At 48.8% G+C, this 24199-nt stretch overlaps 1 protein-coding gene across 1 annotated transcript in view; it reads right to left on the reverse strand.

The window, feature by feature from the left end:
• ACAP3 (ArfGAP with coiled-coil, ankyrin repeat and PH domains 3) overlaps positions 1-24199 on the reverse strand; it is a 120007-nt gene that overhangs the window by 16731 nt on the left and 79077 nt on the right. The window contains exons 11-25 of the mRNA XM_087702522.1: positions 19113-19225; positions 18110-18161; positions 16965-17065; positions 15082-15193; positions 14312-14520; positions 13467-13536; positions 11074-11168; positions 9228-9442; positions 7441-7539; positions 7020-7121; positions 5303-5395; positions 4261-4481; positions 2973-3082; positions 2277-2387; positions 1684-1745 (exon numbers count right to left, since the gene is read on the reverse strand). Of these exons, the coding sequence (XP_087558648.1) occupies positions 1684-1745; positions 2277-2387; positions 2973-3082; positions 4261-4481; positions 5303-5395; positions 7020-7121; positions 7441-7539; positions 9228-9442; positions 11074-11168; positions 13467-13536; positions 14312-14520; positions 15082-15193; positions 16965-17065; positions 18110-18161; positions 19113-19225 (1765 nt within the window). The remainder of the gene's footprint in view (positions 1-1683; positions 1746-2276; positions 2388-2972; positions 3083-4260; positions 4482-5302; positions 5396-7019; positions 7122-7440; positions 7540-9227; positions 9443-11073; positions 11169-13466; positions 13537-14311; positions 14521-15081; positions 15194-16964; positions 17066-18109; positions 18162-19112; positions 19226-24199) is intronic.

Here is a 24199-nt window from a genome sequence, read left to right on the forward strand (position 1 = left end):
CAAGCCTCACCACTTTTGGAAGTCAAGAAGGGTGAAGGCAGGCGCAAAAAGCTGAAGGACAAAGACAGAGGAATTCTTTTGAGAATAGGTGGCCGTATTTGTCCCCTTGGCTGGGAGTCGGTGTCCCACGCTCCGAATGTGCAGCACAAAAGACCACTTTGCAAAAGAGAGAGAGGTCTGTATTCCATCCTCCGTGTTTACTAATGATGGCGGGTTTTTCCTCCCAATACAGAAAGGAAATTCAAGGGCAGAGAAAGCCAGCCTATGGGGGAAGAAAGAGATGTTCCGGACACGCTAATTTTCTATGCGCAGGGATTTTTCTCGATTCTTTGTGTGGTTTGATGGTAGGAGAGTCATCGGAAAGGAGCTGATTGCCTCTAGCAGAAATAGTCCAAAATTGCCCTTCAGCTCCCTGATGGGTTTATTCCTTTCTCTGCCTTCCGTTGGTGTGAATTGCTCCGAGGATTAGACCAAGAGGCATCTCACAAAGGCCCAGATCGTGTGTCTCACCTCACACACCCATTCTGAATTTTCCAAGAGGAGGCGGAATACTCCGTCTGGGTCACTGGCTTCACTGGTGCCAGCCAACTGGCCGACCTTTCCTGCAAAGATGCAGGATTCTGTCGTCCCCCTCGGGACAAAGGCAAGCATGTACTGCATGCGCCAAGTTTCCTTCTCACCAACCTACCCTGAATTAACATCTGTCTTCACCCTACATGGATTGCGTCCTCACCTTGGAAGCGGCTGAGTTATGGCTTGAAACCAGCTAAGCTAACCTCCTGGTTGATTTCCATCCGTCATCACCAGAGGAAGTGTTTGGCTTGCAGGAACCTGAGCGCCTGGGAGGGAGGGAGGGAGGTCCCCCTCACCCCGCACCCCCCAATGCCTCTTGATCCATGAACTGCAGCATGTGCTGAGAAGACCCCAAACTGGCAGCCCAGCTGAACTTCACCCGTGCCTGCTCCACGCTCAAAACGGGGCTATCTCATTCCCGGCCGTGCGTGTACGCTTGGGTGTCTCGTACGTCCGTTTTCCCTCCAATCGATCTGGGATTCCTACCGCAAGCCGATGGCCGTCGGCATTGCCAAGAGTGTGTGCACAAGACAAAGAAGAGAGACAGATGCAGGGAGAGAGAGAGAGATTAAGAATAAGCCTCCATCCGGTTCGGTTTGGGATCCCTTTCCAAATGTAGCTTCCCGCCTCCTAAGCACGTTTCGCCTCCTGCTTTTAGGCCTGGAGAGACCATTTACACAGTCAATTGCCTTTTTGGGGGGCTGTGGGGAGGGGGTGGGAAACCGAAGGGCAGATTTAAGCTCAGATGCACCCATTCCACCTGAACCAAATGCAAAGGAAAAAAATCTGATCCCAGTTGGTTTTTAAGGGTCCTCTCTCGCTCTCCTCCTCCTCTCGCTGTGCAGCTTTCAGCCCCATCCATCCACTCTTCGGTCAGCAAATCCCCCCTTATCCCAAAACACACATCTAGAGTTTGTTTAGTTTCCTTTTTTTTGTTTTGTTTTGTTTTTTCTTGGGCTCAGTTCAGCTTCCTTAAATTTTGACCCGAACGAGGAGATGGGCAGCAGGATTGCCGAAGTTCTTACTAACACTCATCTATGTTAAGGCTGATGAACTCCTGTATACATTTTCGGTACTGAAGCTCTGTAGGGCTATTGTTGGTATATTGACCTGGATGCCCAAAGGGACCCTCGGCTTCACGCATCTCTTCGTTCATCCGAGCCAGACGCAGCCTGTAGGATGAGAAGCAGAGAGGGAGTTTAGTTAGCCAAAGGAGGGGAGAAAACAGGGCTTGGATCAAACAGGGATCGTACTGGCATTCGGGAGTTAAACCCTTCGGCACTAAGGAAGCAGCACAGTTGCTGAATAGCAATAGCACTTAAGACTTTATATACTGCTTTACAGTGCTTTACAGCCCTCTCTAAGCAGTCTACAGAGTCAGCATCACTTGCCCCCCGCAATCTGGCTCCTCATTTGACCCACCTCGGAAGGACGGAAGGCTGAGTCAACCTTGAGCCCGCTGAGATTCGAACTGCCAAATTGCAAGCAGCCGGCAGTCAGCAGAAGCAGCCTGCAGTACTGCACTCTAACCACTGCACCCCCTGGGTCAGTGAAGATAGTGGTCTGTCAGAGCTAAGCCACAATTCTCTCTTTTTGGCAGGGACGTAACTGGCCCAATCTATTCCTGGGGTGTTGAGTTTCCAGATCAGCCCTTTCCAGCTCCGACATGCATTTCATCTCCGACGCAGGAAGGACACACTTACAAGGTCACGATGTCCGCGTTCGCGGCCTGGACAGCGATGCTGAGGGGGTCCTGCCCGTCCTCGTCCACTGCGTGCTGGTTGGCTCCTCTCTTTAGGAATAAGCAGACCTGGCTGCCAAATGTTGAAAGAAAAGAGGAAGAAAAAAACGGAGAGAGGAAGTGTAGGTCAGCCAAGAATACGCTGTGATGGAGAAGGAGAGTTTGAAGAGATGGGTGACACCAAGCTTAAGAAGCATGAATGTGTCACACCAGACTTTGATTATACTACTTTACACTCGATCAGTTCCTCTGTTTAGACTTCCCACCTGCAAATGACGACTACCTGGGTCAGATAACATCAGGTGTTGCTCTTCTAAGTCACCATTCATCGTGCACCTATGGCCTTACTCCTAAGACGACCCCAGTTCTTTAGCTGTTCCCTTCATCTGGCAACTGTGCATGCGCACAGTGGGAACAGGCTCCAGCTGTTTGTCTGCCTCACTAATGTCTGACTCTGAAGGCAGCTGATAACTGGCATACGGCCGTGGCCCCTTCTTTGCCTCCGACGCAGAGCCCTCGTCCGAGCCTCCCCCAGACTCCAGGACTGGCCCATCTTCCTCCCCGACCTCCTCACTGTCCGAATCTGCTGCCAGCTCTGCTGGCGGGCCACAACACCACCTCTTTTTTTTGGTAGCTGAAGGCACAGCGGGCGACTTACCCAGTGTGGCCCAAATATGTGGCGTGATGCAGAGGTGCCCTCCCCCGGATATCTCTTTGGTTAACGTCTGCCCCATTCTGGAGCAAAAATTCACAAGCTATTAGTGAGCCCTGAAACAAGCAGAGAAAGAAAAGTTAGTTTTGGAGTCTTGGACTTCTCTTACATTATACAGGCAGTCCTCGACTTAACGACTGTTCGTTTAGTGACCATTACACAGCACTGAAATAAGTGACTTGGGACTGTCCTTCTCACTCACGGCCGTCGCAGCACGGATTATAGGAGTTAGATGTTATGTAGCCATAACAACATTCTTTCTAGAAAGCCAAGGAAGGTCATCCTTTGTCTCTGCACCTGACCGGAACTGGATAGGTGGAACTGCCAGCATGGCAGGGGGAGATTGGACCGTGGGATGGACTGGTGGGTGTGGAGGCAAGATCTTGAACTTTCAACTGGGTGGGGGAAACCGGGAAGCTTTCAGATTTGGGTTATCCCAGATGTGCCAACATGGCTCTCTTCATCAATTGGAACTTTGAGGAATCCTTTGCCTTAGACTCTGATTTACTTTTGGATGCTATTTGGAACCTTGACATCCCTATAGTGACGTGAGCAAAATTCAGACACTGGGCAACTGACTCAAGATTTACGACAGTTGTAATATCCTGGGGTCCCGTGATACCCCTTTTGCGGCCTTCTGACAAGCCAAGTCAACAGGGAAGCCAGAGTCCCTTAACAAGCGTGTGACTTGCTTAATAATTGCAGCGATTCTCTTAACAACTGTGGCAAGAGAAGTCATAAAATGGGCAAAACTCGTGGTCGTACGTCGAGGATTATTTATGTATCATAGCTTTAAGGAGAAAGTCCATCCCCTTCTGCTCCACATTTGGAGATCTACTTGGGATTCTCCCCCACCTGAGTAGATCCCCTGGCTTACACTTAGCGGGAGGCGATGAAATCTAGCTGGCGCTGACGACGATCCACTTAATGCAGAGGTGGTATTCATTTCACCTTCCCTACCGGTTCACAAATATGAGCGCATGCGCCAAGTCTGCGCATGCGCTCAGCCTTTCATGCATGCGCTTTGGCTAAAAGAAAAGGGCCTAAATGGGATGCCATAGAGGTGGGGTGGTTGGGCGGGGCCATCTGCGATTTCAACTACCACTCCGGAAGAACCGTTCCGAACCGGCTGAATGCTACCTCTTGACTGAATGACACATAGACACGTCAGACCTGCTTTGCTCTGATGGAGCAAATCTCGAAACTGGCCCGGCGACGCGTGGGTCTCGCTCACCCCCATGACAGCCTGGATCAGCGGGGTTTTGTTCTCGTCCTCTTCGTTCACCCAGTTGACGTTGGCGCCGTGGGCCAGGGCCTCCGCCATGACCGGCAGGTTCCTGGCCCTCGAAGCCTTGTAAACCAGCAAACCAGGATGCAGCTCCCTCAAGTCTTCCAAATCGGAAGCCTCCTGCTCGATTTCGACTTCCCCGCTGGAGTCTTCCGACACTTCGCACTCTGCAAGGAGGAAGAGTAAGGAATGAGACACCGTCTACGGCAATGACGGCTAACCTTTTTGCCATCCCGTGCCAAAAGGAGGGGAGGGGGCGCAGGAGGGTCGTGCGCAGGAGTGCCCACACCCATGATTCTATGTGCACAACACCCCACCGTGCATGCGCACGCAACCCCCACCTTCCCCTGCTTTCGGCACACGATGGACCCGTTTTTCACCCTCCCTGAGCTTCAGAGGCTTTGTAGGCATTGCGCGTTGCGTTGTTTTTTGTCCTCCCCAGGCTTCAGGAAGGTTCCCTGAAGCCTCCGGAGGGCGAAAAACGGCTGAAAATGAAAGCCAAAGTCAGCTGGCCAACACGCACATCCGCACTGGAGCTGACAGGGCAACGCCTTGCGTGCCCTAACAAATGGCTGCGCATGCCATAGGTTCACCATCATGGGTCTATGGGGAGATTCTCATGTAATGCAGGTCGTGGTTGCTTTATTTTTTTTTTCAGGAGGCGACTGGACTTTTTGGTTTTTCTTTGAAGACGTTTCGTTTCCCGTCCAAGAAGCGAAACATCTTCAAGGAAAAACGGAGCCCATTTGCCTTTTGGAGAAAAAAAAAGGATGAGAATACGGGTGACGAAGCATTGATCCCGAAACTTGTATCTCCCAACAATGACTTTGCTACGTGGGTTATTCAGCTAGTAGTCACTGTGATCGCTTATCTCTCTTCTCTGATCTCAAAGATGGCAGCCACGGCGGTCGGATGTGGCAGCGGGTTCTACGGCTGCGCTCTGCAGAAATTCCTGCGGCCCATCTCCCTCCTTGGCTGAAGATCTCACCTTCTTCTGTGACACTATCAACCACCGAGCCAAACACCAAGACGTCTGTGCTCCCATCAGTGCTACCACCCAGTCCACTGTCGCTGCTTAGACCTAGGGGATCAAAGGAGGAACCAAGTAAACCTTTAATATAGAGGCACCGTAACTACTACCGGTTTTTCCCTGTGTTAGTCGGTCAAGTTTCCTGCTCTCCTCTTCTGGTTGCCCATCATCTAGTAGGGACCAGTGGTGGGATTCAAATGTTTTTTTTACTAACAGTTCTGTGGATGTGGCTTTGTGGGCGTGGCCTGGCTTTGTGGGCGTGGCAGGGGAAGGATACTGCAAAATCCCCATTTCCTCCCCACCTCACTAACCTGTTTTCCAGCTCCCTTCTCCTGTTCATGGCAACAAAAGAAGATCAGCTGGGAGGCAGCAGGGGCGGGGCCAGCCTATTTGCCGATTCTTCGAACTACTCAAAATTTCCGCTGTTGGTTCTCCAGAACCTGTCAGAACTGGCTGAATACCACCTCTGTTTCAGCAGTTCCAAGAAGGCTCCACATCCATTTGCACAATTCACAGAACAACCTCCAACCTCAAGGGCTTTCTAGAAGGATGCAAATGACCAGCAGTCTGCATAGACCACTATGGGGGCAGGGCCAGCCTATTTGCCGGTTGTCCGAACTACTGACAATTTCCACTACCCGTTCTCAGAACATGTCCAAACCGGCTGAATACCACATCTGTTAGGGACATTCTGCCCTAAAAGGTCTCTACCTCTTTCCTGAAAACATTTTTCTCCCCCCCCCCCAATCTTTTCCGAACTTCCTTTTTCCGAAAGGAAAAAGATACAACCAGGGGACACAACATAGAACAGTGCTCTGTTTGTCCTTTTAAAACAGTGAATGAGCGATGGGTGGGCCACTGTTATCCCCTCCCGTCAAGGGACTTCCTTAATAATAGGGATGGGGCGGGACCAATGAGTGAAGAGAGAAATCTGCCCAAGGAACAAAGTTTTGTCCCACAGTTGTCTGGGTAGGAGGCAGATCAGCAAGCTAAGAAGTCAGGGAGAGCGAAACGTTAGGAGAGAAACATCCTGACTTTCAACCTGGTTATAACGACTACAGTTCCTCTTAACTTTAATCAAACTGGGTTTCTCTCCTGATCCCCCTCCCTTCTATGGGCTGCACCTGCCCGTTTTGGGTGTAGGTGCCCATTTCAAAGACCAAGGTTTGTCTCTCAGCCAAAGTTGGATTTTCCCAAATCCGTTCCAAGCCAGGTATTTCTGGGAATGTGGATCCTGAGCAGGGGTGGAATTCAGCCGGTTCGGACTGGTTCGGGCAACCGGTAGTTGCAAGGACTGGCTAGCCCTGCCCACCCAGGAGTCTCCACACAGCCCATTTTGGATGCCAGGTAAGTGCAGGGCCCACACTGGGAGGGCAAAAAACGGGCCTGTTAAAAGTTCCGGGCCCGTTTTCGGCCTCCGGAGCCTGAGGGAGGCCGTTTTCACCATCCTGGAAGCTCAAGGAAAGCCTCCGGAGCCTGGGGAGGGTGAAAACGCCCTCTCTCCACTGTGATGCAAGAGGCTGAGTAGGCCACTCCCACCATGGCCACGCCGGGCAAAGAGCTGGTTGCTAAATTTTTGAATTCCACCCCTGGTCCTGGGGGCCTCAGAGCCTCTTGCTTTGAGGTTGCCAGATATACCGGAAGGTCCCTGGTGACAAAGCCAGACACCACCTACCTCCATCCAGGAGGAAGGGTGACCCGCTGCCTCCGGGGCCATTGCTGGTCTCGTTCCACGGGCCGGCTCCCACCGGCTGTTGAGTCGACGCCTGGTTCCCACCTGGGGAGAAGGTGATCAGGAACATTGACAACAGGCATCCAGAGCCCATTTTCACAGTCTTGCGATTTATATTCTCCCCCCACCCCTTTAATGCATCAGATATTGTTCTTCGCAGAGGGAGAGAAAGGGAGTTTGGGGAGGGGGAGAAATAAAGTTAACCGTCTGCTTATGTCTGGCACAAAACAAGAGAGAAGGAGGGGTTGGAAACGCAGCTGTTGGATTTGAAATCAACGTTTCTCCCTTTACCGCCACCCTCTCTCATAGCTGAACATCGAGCTACTGCTGTGGGAGAGATCACAGATCCATCGACCGAACTTACCCCGTGGACCAGCTCCTGTGTCGAAGTATGAAAAGAGGGAATCCAGTTCGTCAGGACAAAAGAGAGAATCTCGCCGGAACTTCCTTTCCAAAGTGGCGGCTGTTTGAAAAATAACTTTCATTACTATTTGTATGATGTAGAGACGTCAACACATACAATACAATGCAATACAATAGCAGAGTTGGAAGGGACCTTGGAGGTCTTCTAGTCCAACCCCCTGCCTAGACAGGAAACCCTAAACCGTTTCAGACAAATGGCTATCCAGCATCTTCTTAAAGACTTCCAGTCTTGGGGCATTCACAACCTCTGGAGGCAACTTCTGTTCCACTGATTAATTGTTCTAACTGTCAGGAAATTTCTCCTCAGTTCTAAGTTGCTTCTCTCCTTGATTAGTTTCCACCCATTGCTTCTTGTCCTGCCTTCAGGTGCTTTGGAGAATAGCTTGACTCCCTCTTCTTTGGGGCAGCCCCTGAGATATTGGAAGACTGCTATCACGTCTCCCCTGGTCCTTCTTTTCATTCAACTAGACACACCCAGTTCCTGCAACCGTTCTACGTATGTTTTAGCCTCCAGTCCCCTCATCCTCTTTGTTGCTCTTCTCTGCACTCTTTCTAGAGTCTCCGCATCTTTTCTACATCGTGGCGCTCAAAACTGGATGCCATATTCCAAGTGTGGCCTTCCCAAGGCCTTATAAAGTGGTATTAACCCTTCACATGATCTTAATTCTATCCCTCTGTTGATGCAGCCTAGAACTGGGTTGGCTTTTTTGGCAGCTGCTGCACACGGCTGGCTCCTATTTAAACGGTTGTCCGCTAGGACTCCAAGATCCCTTTTCACAGTTACTACTATTGAGCAAGGTACCACCTTTACTCTACCTGTGCATTTTGTTTTTCTTGCCTAAATGTAGAACCTTACAAACAGCTGTGTTTATCTTTTTTTTAAATGGCAAAGCCAGGACTTTTTAAACTGTGATTTATTATTGGACAAATCGCAACGCTAGGGTAGCTTCCTGGTAATGACCTGTTATCAGCAAAGCTACCCCCTCAGACAAATTAGTGATAAAAAAAACTTTGGATTGTGCAGAGATGGACAAATTAACACTGAAATTAAAAGATAAAGAAGAGTCGGAATATTATGAAATTTTGAATAATTGGTACAAATGGCTGCAAAACAAGAATAAAATTAATTAAGCCAAAAAAACTATATATAAATATATATAGAACTGTGTATAAAGGTGTGTAAATATAGAAGCAATAGCAATAGCAGTTAGACTTATATACCGCTTCATAGGGCTTTCAGCCCTCTCTAAGCGGTTTACAGAGTCAGCATATCGCCCCCACAGTCTGGGTCCTCATTTCACCCACCTCGGAAGGATGGAAGGCTGAGTCAACCTTGAGCCGGTGAGATTAGAACCGCTGAACTGCAGATAACAGTCAGCTGAAATGGCCTGCAGTACTGCACCCTAACCACTGCGCCACCTCGGCTCGAAATATTATATACATGTACAGCTAAGCGAAATATTATATACATGTACAGGTATGATGACATAACAATGTTGATGTAATGACTGTAAGGTGTTGTAGAAGGGAAAAAATAAAAAAAATCTGCAAAAAAAAAAAGAATCATGATGTAAAATGAATTATGTATAAAAGAGGACGTAAAGGGGAAAAAACCGCGGGAAATTCTTTGTTCATAAATATTGTTATTTGTATTTCATTTTTTAAAAAAATAATCTCGTTTTCCCACCCCTCTCTCTAAGGGATATCTCGGAATGTGGCTCGGCCTACCTGAAGAGTGAGCAGCCGGGGAAGCGTTTCCCGCCTCGTGCCGATACTTCCTACGAGTCGTGGGCGCTTTCGTAGTGCTGTTGCACCTTTGGCATTTCTTCACGCTCCAGCGACGGGGCTTCTGCTCGTTGTCGGCCAGGGGTTCCCCAGAAGGTAGCTTCTTCAGAAACTTCTTCTCCACGTATTTGACTTTGATCCATGCTTCTTTGTCCTGCCTGTCAAGAAACCATTTCTCGTGCCGTTTCAGTTTGCACACCCACATGCCCGACTTACCGTATTTTTCAGATTATAAGAAGCACTTCCCCTCAACCTAAAAGTGGGTGAAAATTTAGGTTCGCCTTATAGACCAAATACGGGCATTTTGGGGCTCCTGAACCCTCCATGCGTTGCGTTTTCGCCCTCCCCAGGCCCTCAGAAGCACTCTAAAGCCTAAAAACTGGAAAAAAAGGTACATTTTTGGCAAAAAAAGGATGCGTTTTTTGCAAAAACGGGCTGTGCAGAGAACTACAGAGTGCTTTTGAGGGCCGGGGAGGGCAGAAATGCAAGGCGCAGAGCCCAAAAACTATGTTTTTCTTGTTTTCCTCCTGTAAATCTAAATGCGTCTTATAGTCCGAAAAATACACTGATTATAGTTAGGGATTTCAATCTCCTTTTGGTCAGTGGGCATGGGGATTTATAGTTGGATATATACCCCAAGAAAACAATTTAATCCGTTATCCGGCTTACATGGGTCGTCTGAACATAGATGCAGCACAAATAGTCCACAACTGTACAGCCATTCCTTTAGTCACTGTTGAAAGTTACAAGACCACTGGAAAAATTTGACTTATAGCCATTTTTCACCCTTACAGCCATTGTAACATTAAATTCAGACCCCTGGCAACTGCTATGTATTCATGATGGGTTGCAATGTCCCGAGGAGTCACATGATCCCCTTTTGTGAGCTTCTGACAAGTAAAGTCAACGGGGGAAGCCAGATTCACTTAACAGCTGTTATTACTAACTTAACTGCAGTGATTCACTTAGCAACCGTGGCAAGAATGGTCGTAAAATGGGGCAAAACTCGCTTAACAACTCACTCGCTTAGCAAGGGAAATGTGGGGCTCACGTGTGGTTGTAAGCCGTTGCTTCACTTACCCCCACGACAAACTGAGTTATTTAAAATGCTGGTGTTGTGGCCTGCCAGCGGCCAGCAGAGCTGGCAGCTGATTCGGAAAGTGAGGAGGTCGGGGAGGAAGATGGGCCAGTCCTGGAGTCTGGGGAAGGCTCTGAGGAGGGCTCTGTGTCGGAGGCAGAGAGGGGGCCAGGGCTGTCTGACAGTTATCAGCTGCCTTCGGAGTCAGACATCAGTGAGGCGGAAGAACAGCTAGAGCCTGTTCCCATGTGAGTTGCCAGATGAAGGGAACAGCTAAAGAACAGGGGTTGACTTGGGAGTAAGGCCACAGGTGGATGGTGAATGGCCCCTCCCAGAGGGAATAAAAGAGGAGCCAAAAGGGAGTGGAGCTTGCAGGAGACCATTAGTTTGCTTAATTGGTTTGTGACACTCTGAGACTCCTTGCCAAGTTCTGCAGATACCGGCCTGGCAGCTCTCCAAGCCAGATAAGGTCTGTGACCGTAAATCCTCCCTTGAAAGACTTTGCTGGAAGTGAATGAGCAGAATTCACAGTCAATTAATAAAAGGTTTTTTTGTCGGGACCAGGAGTTTGCTTCATGCTCTCGGGAAGCCTCGCTCAGAACAACTGGTTTGGCTCTAAGCTGGGAGGCAGACTCTCCTGCTAATTCACGGGGAAGCAAGACATGGCGGAACTGAAACATGGGTAGCAGGGAGAGATGGGAAAAGCTTTACCTTGAGCTGCCAGCTGTCGGCTTTTTCAGCCCCATTTCCTCACACTGCGCCTCGTAGATCTGATTCATGGTAGAGTTGCCCAGCTCACACATCAGCTTTTAAACAACAGGTGAAAAAACAGAACAATGTGTGAACCAAAGTTGCTCTTTCAGCTTCTCCGTTTACATACAACACCGTGTTTTCAAATCATATCATGGGATCTGCTCACTGATGATCCCCTCATTCTGGGACACGTCCCCCTACAGAGGCCCACCTGATGGGTTTCTTTGTTTCCAGGACTGGTACTTTTCTGCCCAGTTCAAATCCAACACACTTAAATACGATGCTTATTCTTAGGTAAAGGTTCCCCTTGCACATATGCGCTAGTTGTTCCTGACTCTAGGGGGCAGTGCTCATCTCCGTTTCAAAGCTGAAGAGCCAGCGCTAACCAAAGACGTCTCCGTGGTCATGTGGCCAGTGTAACTCAATGCCAAAGGCGCACGGAACGCTGTTCCCTTCCCACAAAAGGTGGTCCCTATTTTTCTACTCGCATTTTTTACGTGCTTTCGAACTGCTAGGTTGGCAGAAGCTGGGACAAGTAACGAGAGCTCACTCCGTTACACAGCGCTAGGGATTTGAACTGCCGAACTGTGTCTTAGCCCCCGAGCCACCGCGTCCCAGCTGCTAGTTCTTAAGCTACGGGGTTTTTTCTCCTCAAACCTGCAAGATTTAATGCAGTGGTTTTCAACCCCTGGCCTTCACCTTGAAGAGGTGTGGGACTTCAACTCCCAGAATTCCCCGGCTCCTTCAAGGTGCCAAGATTGGAAAAACACAGGTTTACTTTTACTTTATTTCTTGAAGTGAATGCAAAATGGAATGTCGGAAACGTTACATTTTCTTCCTCAAGAATGCCTGTAGACTGTTGTTTTACTCAAGATGTGATTTGGTGATTTGGACTCTCCCCCCCACCCCCCGTGGTCGGTTCCTGCCAGTTCTAACCTCTTCTATAGAAGAGGTTCCACAAATCTACCATGCCGTTTAGAACCGGTTCCAGCTCCCTCCCCCTGCCTGTCCGCACATCATCAAGATGAAGAGCGAGAGGAGGAATTCTGGGAGTTGAAGTCCACAAGTCTTAAAGCTGTCAAGTTTGAACACCCCTGGAAGGTTTTTTTTCTAAAGGGTTAGGGGTGCCAGGGTCTTGTAACTTGACAGCTTTAAGACTTGCACACTTCAATGCCAGAATTCCTGAGCCAACATGACTGGAGGAGGAATTCTGGGAGTTGAAGTCCACAAGTCTTAAAGCTGTCAAGTTTGAACACCCCTGGGGTTTTTTTTCCTAAAGGGTTAGGGGAGCAAGGGTCTTGAAACTTGACAGCTTTAAGACTTGCGTGCGTCAAATGCCAGAGTTTCTGAGCCAACATTTTTGTTGCTAAGCAAGAGCGTTGTTAAATGAGTTTCACCACATTTTACAAATTGGTCACGCCCACCCAGTCACATGGCCGGCAAGCCACGCCCACCCAGTCACATGGCTGGCAAGCCACTCCCACCTGGTCACATGGCTGGCAAGCCACTCCTACCCGGTCACATGGCTGGCAAGCTACTCCCACAAAGCAGGCCACACCTATAGAAGAGGTTCTAAAAAAATTTGAAACTCACCATTGGTTCCTACCGGCCGAACCGGAAGTAGCTTGGCGGCCTGGGTTGCTGGAACCAGCAGTGACCCAAGGCCTGCCAGGCTCCTGAACTGGCTCTCCAAGAGGCGCCATAGGTGCAGCCACCTTGTTTTCTGCGCATGGGCAGAGCAATTTTAGTTGTACTGCTCATACGTGTGCACGGGGCATGTCCCTGAGCAAACTGGTAGTAGTCTCTGCCGGACCCCTCCCCCCTTGCCCCCTCCCCTCTAGAGCGGAGACTCTGGAAAGAGTGCAGAGAAGAGCAACCAAGAGGATTAGGGGACTTGGGGATTAAAACATAGGAAGAACGGTTGCAGGAACTGGGTATGTCTAGTTTAATGAAGGGAAGGACCAGGGGAGACATGATAGCAGTCTTCCAATATCTCAGGGGCTGCTCAAAAGAAGAGGGAGTCCAGCTATTCTCCAAAGCACCTGAGGGCAGAACAAGAAGCAATGGGTGGAAACTAATCAAGGAGAGAAAAAAACCTAGAAGTGAGGTGGAATTTCCTGACAGTGAGAACAATTAACCAGTAGAACAGAAGTTGCCTCCAGAAGTTGTGAGTGCTCCAACACTGGAAGTTTTTAAGATGTTGGATAACCCTTTGTCTGTAGTGGTGTAGGGTTTCCTATCTAGGCAAGGGGTTTGTCTAGAAGACCTCCAAGGTCCCTTCCCACTCTTTTATTCTATTCTATTATTTTGTCTACTTAGCTAGTGAGCTGGTGTGTGGATTTGGACTTTACCTTCAATAATTCTGGCTCCCAGGAATCCAACGTTAGCGACCGCACTTTAGAGCAGTGAACTCCCAAGCTCCTGTAGGAAAAAGCGAAGAGAGGTGGTTAGCTTCCCCTGCTGGCTATGCCCAATCAAATTTCAACCGACGATTCAACGGGTGCATTTGTTCCGAAATAACTCTCTCAACGTGGCCGGAGAACAGCCTCCTGGGCCAGCTGAGAAGACAGAGGTGCTTTGATCTTCTTTGCACGCAAGGAGGCATGCATGAAAGTACCCTCTGAGATTGCAGCTACTCTCTGAGCTTGTTGATTCTGTGTGTTTCTGTGTGTGTGTGTGTGTGCGTGCGTGTGCATGTGTGTGTGTCAAAGCACCTGGTATGCCCCAAATATAGGAGGGAGCGTACTGCTTCCCTTTTGCCTTTCACCTCCACCCTAGGAGCCTTCCAGGCAGGAAACCATTGGTGCATCCCACCATTGATAGATAGATGATAGATAGATAGATAGATAGATAGATAGATAGATAGATAGATAGATAGATAGATAGATAGATAGATAGGTATTCTCCTCCTCTATCACTATCACCCATAACAACAACAACACTCCTCCAACCCCATTCCTTTCTAGCACTGATGACGTTATCTAGCTGGGTAATGAAATGTCTGCAAGAAAACCACCGAACTCCAAGAGCACCAAGGATCTCACAGTTCTCCTCTTCCTCCACTCTCCACACCCCACTCCTTTCTAGCACCAATGATGTTATCTAGTTGGGTAATGAAACGCCTTCAAGAGACCACCGAGGACCCCACAGTTGAACCCTGAGCTATAAATATTCTCATCTATAGTGTGGGAAATACCTGTGTATCCCTGAACATTCAATGCATAGTAAGATGCCCAAGTTGATGCTCGCCCACCGGGGATCGGCCTGCCCGCAGTCACAACACTGGTCGTTGCCCGAGATACTCTGCACCCTCTGCAGGATCGTTTCCCCTTTCCCACTTCGGTCCCGGGAATCGGAGGCGGAATCGATACTGCTGGTCGAAGGGGAAGCTGTTCGATCCAATTTCTGGAGTAAGAGAAAAGCCAAAGATTGAAATATCAAGCAAAGATACGGCTTGTCAGGCATCCCTCAAGGGGGTTTATTTGCTTTTTGATTTCTCTTAATTACAACCAAAAAATATTTTGGTGTCATTTTCAAGGATAATCTGGAAGCTGATTGGATAAAAATGCCTCCCGTCGTTCTGAAAAAACAAAGGATGACCCATATCTGTTTTCTAATTTATAGGAAGATTTTATGAGTATGTGTCAGAGTGCGCACAGTGTGACTATGTGAGACAACCAGGAACAAATACAGTAAAGAGGTTTGTATTTGAATTGTGGTTTTGTCTACAAAGAATATATACATACATGTACATTACCCAGACCTCAAACAATCAGCAATTACAGCACTGGCCTCTTCTTATTACAGGCTCTTAAAGTGATATCGGCCCAAAACCTTGCTGACTCATTCCCAGCATTACATCATCGTAGGAGCTGGTCAACTCTTAAATCATGACCCTGACAGTATGTCTATGACAAATTTATGGGTATGACTCCTACTAGCCTTCTGGCTGACCACTCTACTCACTTCAATGTAGCAGCTATCTGGGCTTTCCCGATAAGCAGAAGCTATACTCGCTTGGACAGCCTGGATCCACGCTTGGCGGAGTTTCTCTGAATCGGCTTGTAACATGCAGCTCCTGCAGTGGGGAAAATGAGAAGAAGCTGCTTACCAGGAGAAACAGAATCAAAGTCTGGTCCAGTGAGGTTCTTGTTCTGATTGGGCTTCCCAAGAGCCTGAAGCAAACTCCGTGTCCCAACAAAAACCCCTTTTATTAATGTACTGTGAATTCTGCTCATTCACATCCAGCCAAGTCTTTTCAAGGGAGGATTTATGGTCACAGACCTTATCTAGCTTGGAGAGCTGTCAGGCTGATATCTGCAAAACTTGGCAAGGAGTCTCGGAGAGTCAGGAACCAATGAAGTGAACTAATGGTCTCCTGCAAACTCCACTCCCCTTTTGCTCCTCTTTTATTTCCTCTGGGAGGGGCCATTCATCGTCCACCGGTGGCCTTACTCACAAGTCGACCCCTGTTCTTTAGCCGTTCCCTTCATCTGGCAACTCTGCACATGCGGACACTGGGAACAGGCTCCAGCTGTTCTTCTGCCTCACTGATGTTTGACTCTGAAGGCAGCTGATAACTGGCATACGGCCCTGGCCCCCTCTCTGCCTCCAGCACAGAGCCCTCCTCAGAGCCTTCCCCAGACACCAGGACTGGCCCATGTTCCTCCCCAACCTTCGCTGGCAGACCACAACAGTTCTCCTTTCTCAACCCTTTTGACACCAGAAGATATTAATTTCCCCTTTGCTTGTTATTTATCAGTTACGAATGCTTGGCGTAGCGACAGCAAATTTGGAGGCAAACTAAGTTACTTAAACACAGAAGTTTCTTAATGGTTAATGCCCACACCTTGCCCCTCCAAAACTGGGATTTGGAGCAGTGTGTGAATGGATCCCATTGCGGATTGCTTAACAAGCCTTGGTTAAACAAATCATGACTTGTTGTAACAAGGAAAGCCAGACAGAGTAAGGGAGAAGTCACTGGACTTTAAAGGCATCCTTCTAACAAATTGCCAGTTTGTATGGTTTTAGTCGTAAGGATTAAACCAGAATCAACATAGATAGAGGAACATCAGGGCTTTATTTAAAGTGAGAGACACAGTTAATTGTTTAGATGGAGAAACTGTTGTGAAGCAGAAAAAGCAGATGCATGTATGTACATTAATGTACATACAAGGGATGCAATGGCTCAGCTAAGACGCTGAGCTTGTCGATCGGAAAGGTCAGCAGTTCGAATCCCTAGTGCCGCCTAATGGAGTGAGCTCCCGTGACTTGTCCCAGCTTCTGCCAACCTAGCCGTTCGAAACATATAAAAATGCAAGTAGAAAAATAGGAACCACCTTTGGTGGGGAGGGAACAGCGTTCCATGCGGCTTCGGGAGTTGAGTCATGTCAGCCACATGACCACGGAGACGTCTTCGGACAGCGCGGACTGTTCAGCTTTGAAACAGAGATGAGCACCGTCCCCTAGAATCGGGAACGACTAGCACATATGTGCAAGGGGAACCTTTACTTTACCTTTATGTATGTATATATGAATGTATGTTTGGATGGATAGACAGACGGACGCACAAGGAAGGAGAAATTCTTCTTCTCTTCCATAGCTCCAGATATCTGAACTGGCTACTTTAGCTTTCATCGAACGCTAGAGTTGTCCCAAGTAATTCATTCTCCTCCCCCCCAAAAAATCTGACCGCGTATCTCACAAAAATTTCCTTCCCTATTTAACCTCCATCTCCCCTTCTCTTCTCCATCCTTCGCCTCTTTTCAAGGCTGCTGTTGACACTATGGAACAAACGACACAAGGATTTTCTATCCCCCTCTTCTTCTTCTAAGGAACCCGTAACTTACTTGGTGGGAGAGACCACTTCAAAGCAAAACCTCCGTTCTATGTCCTCGCAAGGCTTGACTGTGCAGAGTCGGAGGTCTTCCACCACCACTGTGAGTACATCCTAGAAGGGGAAAAGACATCTGTGTTAAGGCTCCCTGCAACTGGATCCCCCGTGGCTAAAGAGCGGTAGACAAATGAGGGTCCATTTATAGAAATATTTTTTTGTAATAGCTCCTGTGTCAAGTTTCCTAACCGTGCCGTACCTGATTCATAATAAGCGAGCCAATGTCTTAAGTACAAAAACCAGTGATTTATTAACAGCTTCATTAGGCATTCTTCATTAGGCAATATTTATTCGCAGCCATTACTTTGCTCTCTCTTTGACATTCTCTGAGTCAAAACATGGATGGCCCCTATCTCTCCCCCTCCTAGATACAATAAGAGTTTTTAAGTCTTGTGAATCATTGCACCAATCAGTTCAGTTATGGTAAGGACAAGGATCGGCAACCTGCGGCTCTGGAGCCACATGTGGCTCCTTCATCCCTCTGCTGCGGCTCCCTGTCGCCAGTTGGGACCACAATTTTGAGAGCGGCTTCTGATTTGGGGAGGGGGGGAGAGCATGGTGCACCAGGAAGAGACTCTATGGTGGGGGGACCAGACTTCCAGTTGGGGAGCATGGCGCACCAGGAGGAGACTCTATGGTGGGGGGACCAGACTTCCAGTTGGGGAGCATGGCGCACCAGGAGGAGACTCTATGGTGGGGGAACCAGACTTCCAGTCGGGAGCATCACACACCAGGAGGAGACTCTATGGTGGGGGGACCGGACTTCCGGTTGGGAGCATGGCGCACCAGGAGGAGACTCTATGATGGAGGAACCAGACTTCCAGTCGGGAGCATCACGCACCAGAAGGAGACTGTATGGCGGGGGAACCGGACTTCTGGTCAGGAGCATCATGCACCAGGAGACTCTATGGTGGGGGGACCGGACTTCCGGTTTGGGAGCATGGCGCACCAGGAGGAGACTCTATGGTGGGGGAACCAGACTTCTGGTCGGCTCCAGAATTGAACAGGGACCTTCCAGTTAGGACCTTTGTGGCACTTTGAGTGTTTAAGGTTGCCAACCCCTGGGTTAAGGTTAGGGTTAGGGCTAGTAAGGAAACTAACCTTTAACTTCTTCTGGTACACCAGCTGGCTATTTTGTATGGAGAACCACCTCCTGCAAAGAGAAACAAAGGATGGGACAAAAACAGCTTGAAAGAGGATGGACAGCACTCTCTTGCCTTTCAGAATAAATGGAGACTTGGAGAAGATTCTGAAAATGACAACTAAAAGGCTTTTATTAGAAGCAGCTGCAGTACAGTGTTGGCTTTGACAAATGTTTGTCACGTCTATTTAGCCTGGCCTTTTACAACCTGGTGTAATGGTAGGTGGAGGACAGGAAGGCCACAGACTAAGCAATAGTCAGATGAGCCAGCAGAAAGAATCTCAGAAGGCACCCTCCCTAGTTTCTTCAACTGTTAAAGGGAGTGCGGGGAGAGAGATATATACTTTCGGACTTGCAAAATTATGTAAGATGAAAGTAAAGGTTCCCCTCGCACATACTGTATGTGCTAGTTGTTCCCGACTCTAGAGGGCAGTGCTCATCTCAGTTTCAAAGCCGAAGAGCCAGCGCTGTCCGAAGACGTCTCCGTCGTCATGTGGCCAGCATGACTAAATGCCAAAGGCGCACGGAACGCTGTACCCTTCCCACCAAAGGCGGTCCCTATTTTTCTACTTGCATTTTTTAACGTGCTTTCGAACTGTAGGTTGGCAGAAGCTGGGACAAGTAACAGGTACACACTCCATTATGCAGTGCTAAGGATTCGAACAGCCGAATGGCCGACCTTTCTGATCGACAAGCTCAGCGTCTTAGCCACTGAGCCACCACATTCCTAATTCTGTTAATATACCCTTAAGTCAGAGCAAGTATTTCTGGATTTGCTTCCTGTCTGAATGAGCTCGTAAGATGTTTACAAACGATGAGGTGGCAATTTCTAGAACTCCCAGCACCCATCTGAAGAGGAAGTGAAGTGTCCTAGCCTGTATTTTGACTTGGTTCTTCCCATCCCCCCCCAAACCATCCACCATGCATCAATTTTTCGGTGGGGGGCTCCTCCCAATAACTTACCGATTCCAGGTCTTGAACGCATTGCTGGCTCTCTTGAAGAGGTACCCTTCCATCACTACTCCGTTGGGCGCATCGACGTTGAATTCCACTTTGGATTCATCGTAAGAGAAATCCTGAAGGACAGGGGCGAAGGGAAAGAAAACACGAGCTTGGGTACAACAAATTCTAAATATCTTTCTTGTCAGGTAATGAGGATTTAATAGCTGCCTGCTGATGTAAGGTTGTAAACTGTAAGCTGATGCAATGCGGATGATTCAGCTGTGGTATAACCAGTTTAAGTCTCTGATGGGGTCCATACAACTCTTTTATCGTTTCAGGAGGTGTCTATATATAGGGGCCATTAGAGGGAGTCTCTCTCTCTCTCTCTCTCTCTCTCTCTCTCTCTCTCTCTCTCTCTCTCTCTCTCTCTCTCTCTCTCTCTCTCTCTCTCCGCATGTCTTTCTGTCTCTCTCTCTCTTTCTCCTCTCTTTCTCTCCTTCTCTGTCTGCGTGTCTCTCTTTCTGTCTCTCTCTTTCTCCTCCCCCCCTCCCTCTCATCGTGTATCTTATTTCTCTCCTTGTATCCATAGCTGAGTGGTAAGGAATTTATCTACCATGTGCATGTCTGTATCTATTTGTGTATAAACGACTATTAATTGTCTAAAGGCTCTGTGTGCTGTGTGCTGTGTGTTGTGCTCCTGGGTTTAATCTCATAATAAGAGTCACGCTGCCAAAACTCTGACCTTTAAGCTAACTTTAGGCTGTCTCGATTTGAGCAAGGCACTAGGATCACAGCCACAATCTGGGTGGGAATTGAGCCACTCCATTCATGAAGTAGGCTGCAACCCTTTGGGCCATATTCATCATCCATCATCCAATCACTGGCTTGGTTTGGTTTTGGGGGTTAGTGGGGAAATTGGAAGCCCAACCACAATAGCTGAGAATGGCCAGATGGGGGGGTGAAAATAATGCAAAAAATGGTAGCCACAGTCCTACAATAAGTCTAAGACAGTGATGGCTAACCTTGTCGTCATACGCCAACCCATATTGCAATGCGCGTGGTACCCCCCTGCACTCCCCCCGCCCCTGCGCATGTGCACAGAACCCACCACTCCCCATCTTGGGCCTAGTTTGCTTCCCTGCAGCCTCGTGGGACCATAAACAGGCCACACACACACACACCGTGCTCCCCCCCACCCCTGTGCATGCGTATGACCCTTCGCCCCCCCCCCCACATGTGTGCGCATCTCCCACATGCACCCAGCTCCCTGTGCATGCATGGCAGAGACCCGAAAAATCAGCTGTCTAGCAGGAGGCGCACATGCGCATTGGAGCTGAGCTAGGGCGACATGTGCCTGCAAAGAGGGTTCTGCGTGCCACTTGCAGCACCATGGGTCTAAGACGATGGAAACAACAATGGGAAAAGGGGGGGGGGAACCCCAGGAAAATCCCAGCCTCACTCATTTTGCAAAAAAAAAAAAACCTTTCAGTATGACTCTCTATCAATAATAATGTTGATCTAATTAAATGTGGGTTTATTTCGATAAATCCCAGCGAAGCCACGAACCACCCAGATGTGCACATTGGAGAGCCAGCAGAGGGCTTGGTGGTTCATTTTAAGCCACTCTGTGTGGCTTCTTTGGTTTGGCTTATTTTTGTTTCGACGTCTTAAGATGCCTTGTCCTACTTTAAAAACAGCGCCTGAAAAAGCAAACCGTCTATAAATAAACTGAGAGCAAGTAAACAAATATATATATATACGTTTAGGGTCCATGTGTTGAGTGGATCCAGCCATCCCACACTTCAAAACCACAATGTATGGCCCTGCCTAATGTGGTTACGCAAACCAAATGTGATTTATTCTCGAAACCATGGCTTAAAGGAATATGGAAACTCTGCTCAGTGTATGCTGTTTAAACACAGATCTCTCTCCCTCCCTCTCTCTCTCTCTCTCCCTTCCCCTCTCTCTCCCTCCTCCCTCCCTCTCTCTCTCCCTCCCTCTCCCCCTCTCTCCCTCCCACTCCCTCTCTCTCCCTCCCTCTCTGCCTCTCTCTCCCTCCCTCTGCTGGTCTTCTGCTGACCTTCTCCTGGTGAGAGATCGCAAAAGGGGATCACATGACCCCCGTGGGACACAGCCACCATCATAAATACGAACCAATTGCCGAGTGTCCAAATTCTGCTCACAAGACCATGGGGGAATGCCACAATGGTCGTAAGTGTGAAAATCAGTCCTAAGCAGGAGTGAAATGGTACTAATTCGGACCAGTTTGCCCGAACCGGTAATAAAAATGCTATCGGTTCACCCAAACTGGTAGGAAAAAAAATGCTACCGTTTCAGTCGAACTGGTATTTCCAATGATCAGCTGTGATGCGCGATTTATATTACCGTATTTTTTCAGACTATAAGACACACCGGAGTATAAGACGCACCATGATATTGAAGAGGTTAATTTTTTTTTAAAAGGTTTTGCACTATGCAGGCCTCCCAAACCCTCTGCACGTCTTGTTCTTTGTAAAAAAAAACAGGGGGGGGGGACTTGCAGAGCTTTGGGAGGCTTGTAGAGTGCACCCAAGGGCTGGGGAGGGGGGCAAAATGGCCCATTTTTTGCTCTTTCTTCCCTCCCCAGCCCTCAGGAGCACTTTGCAAGCAATAGCAATAGCAGTTAGACTTATATACCGCTTCATAGGGCTTTCAGCCCTCTCTAAGCGGTTTACAGAGTCAGCATATCGCCCCCAACAACAATCCGGGTCCTCATTTCACCCACCTCGGAAGGATGGAAGGCTGAGTCAACCCTGAGCTGGTGAGATTTGAACAGCCAAACTGCAGAACTGCAGTCAGCTGAAGCAGCCTGCAGTGCTGCATTTAACCACTGCGCCACCTCGGCTCTCACCCCTCCACATCTCCCTGAAGAGCCTCTCCCAAACCCTCTGCACATCCATTTTGCAAAGGGGGCGGGGTTTCGGTAGGCCAAAAATGCTGTATTCAGTGTATAAGACGCACCCAGATTTTCACCCTCTTTTTTGGTGGGGGAAAGGTGCGTCTTATACTCCGAAAAATACGGTAGCTAGAATCCTCGGATTTTCTGCTTTCTAGCTAATCTAAATCGTGTGGCACAGAGGATTTCCCCCCCCCCGCCCCCCCGTCGTTGTTCTACTTACCTTTGCAGGCGCACTCGGTAGCAGGCTCCGCCCACCCGCCCGGACATCATCACGTCTGTTTCTGACGCCCTGCGCATGCGCGGAGGCAGCTCGTGCGAGCAAAGCGCGCGCTCTCGCTCACATTGCTACCAAACTGCTAGCAAAGGGAAGTTGACTTCACCTCTGGTCCCGAGTCCCCCTTTTCAGCGCCGTTGCAACTTTGGCAACGGTCACTAAGCCAGCCGTTGCAAATCAAGGACTATCCGTACTTCTTTCTTCACTCCTGGCTGCATCCATTCATGCCGCTCCGTTCCGTCGCGGGGTTTCACCCCCTTCCTTTGAGATGTTGGTTTCTTTATTTATTGAATGTATTCGCTGCCGGTTTCACCACGAAAAAGCACCTGGGCTTGGCGAATAAAAACGGGAGGCCCAAGCAGTAGAAAGTTGCCAGGCGAGGCAAGGAACCATTACCTTGAAAGCTTTCTGCTCATTGGGAGCAGCACGGCCTCCGGCATGTTCAGTTGCTAAGCAACAAAGCATCTTCTCTGCTTAGGATGAGTGCATCACACACACACACACACACATAGAGAGACACGCACACCCCCGCAAACGATAACACTGGCTCCCTCCAGCTCATGTCACGTTAAAGAGAATAAAAGCAATATGACCAGTGTCCCCACATGCTCGCGAGGGATGCTGGCATTTTGACGCAGCTATGATAACTTCTCTGGAATCGGTTTCCCCCCGTACACATCATGGGGAATGACTCGTAGCCATTTAGAAAAAACAAAGCAAACATTTAAAACTGAGTTTTCATTTCCCCCCCCCCCCCGCCCCCCCAGCAGTTGGTACCAGATTGTGATTTGGACGTTTGGCAAAAAAAAAGTAAATAAAACAAACATTATGCATTTATTTCAAGGTAAAGGTTCCCCTTGCACATGTGTGCTAGTCGTTCCTTCCTTCTTTACTTCCTGCATTATAGCATTTAGACATATACCGCTTCACAGAGCTTGACAGCTCTCTCTAAGCGGTTTACAGAGTCAGCATCTCTTGCCCCCAACAATCCAGGTCCTCGTTTTACCCACCTCGGAAGGACGGAAGGCTGAATCAACCTTGAGCCGGTGAGAATCGAACTGCCAAATTGCAGGCAGCCGGCAGTCAGCAGAAGTAGCTTGCAGTACTGCACTCTAACTATTGTGCCACCAAGGCTTCCTTCCTTCCTGCGTTATAGCATTTAGACTTATATACCGCTTCACCAGTGCTTTTGCAGCCCTCTCTAAGCGGTTTACAGAGTCAGCATCTCTTGCCCCCAACAATCTGGGTCCTTGTTTTATCCACCTCGGAAGGATGGAAGGCCGAGTCAACCTTGAGCCGGTGAGAATCGAACTGCCAAATTGCAGGCAGCCGGCAGTCAGCAGAAGGAGCCTGCAGTACTGCACTCTAACCACTGCACCACCAAGACTGGCTTGCTTGCTTCCTTCGTTCCTCCCTCCCTTCCTCCCTTCTTTTCATCTTCCTTCCTTCCCTTCACCTTCCTTCTTTCATTCCTTCCTTCCTCTTTGAAGTCTTACATTATACAGTCCCCAACCCCTGGTCCGTGGAGCAATATCGGGCCGCAGCATGCCAGAAAGTGGTCCGTGCAAACAAGCAAAGACACATTCTGTGGGGTGGGGGCAGCACACAAAACCACACCCTCTCCGGTCCACGGAAAAAAACCTCTCTCCATGGAACTGGTCCCTGAGTCCCCAAAAGGTTTGTGGGCCGCCACATCATAGAGCCTGTTTATCATTCCTGATTTAATATTTTACGCGAGTGTTTTCATACAACAGAAAAGTAATTGCTCGCTCCATTGTGCCGTTCTTGTTTTTATTTCCCCTTTGGCTTTAATAAAGGCGGCCGAGAAAAATAAGGGGAGAAAGGCTGCAGACACGGAGATATGTCCACACGTCGTTCCGCCCTGATGACACAGAT

Source organism: Thamnophis sirtalis, unplaced genomic scaffold (genome assembly GCF_051295495.1).
Source record: "Thamnophis sirtalis isolate CommonGarterSnake01/CBP01778 unplaced genomic scaffold, rThaSir2_p1.2 scaffold_15, whole genome shotgun sequence".
Lineage (NCBI taxonomy): Eukaryota > Metazoa > Chordata > Lepidosauria > Squamata > Natricidae > Thamnophis > Thamnophis sirtalis.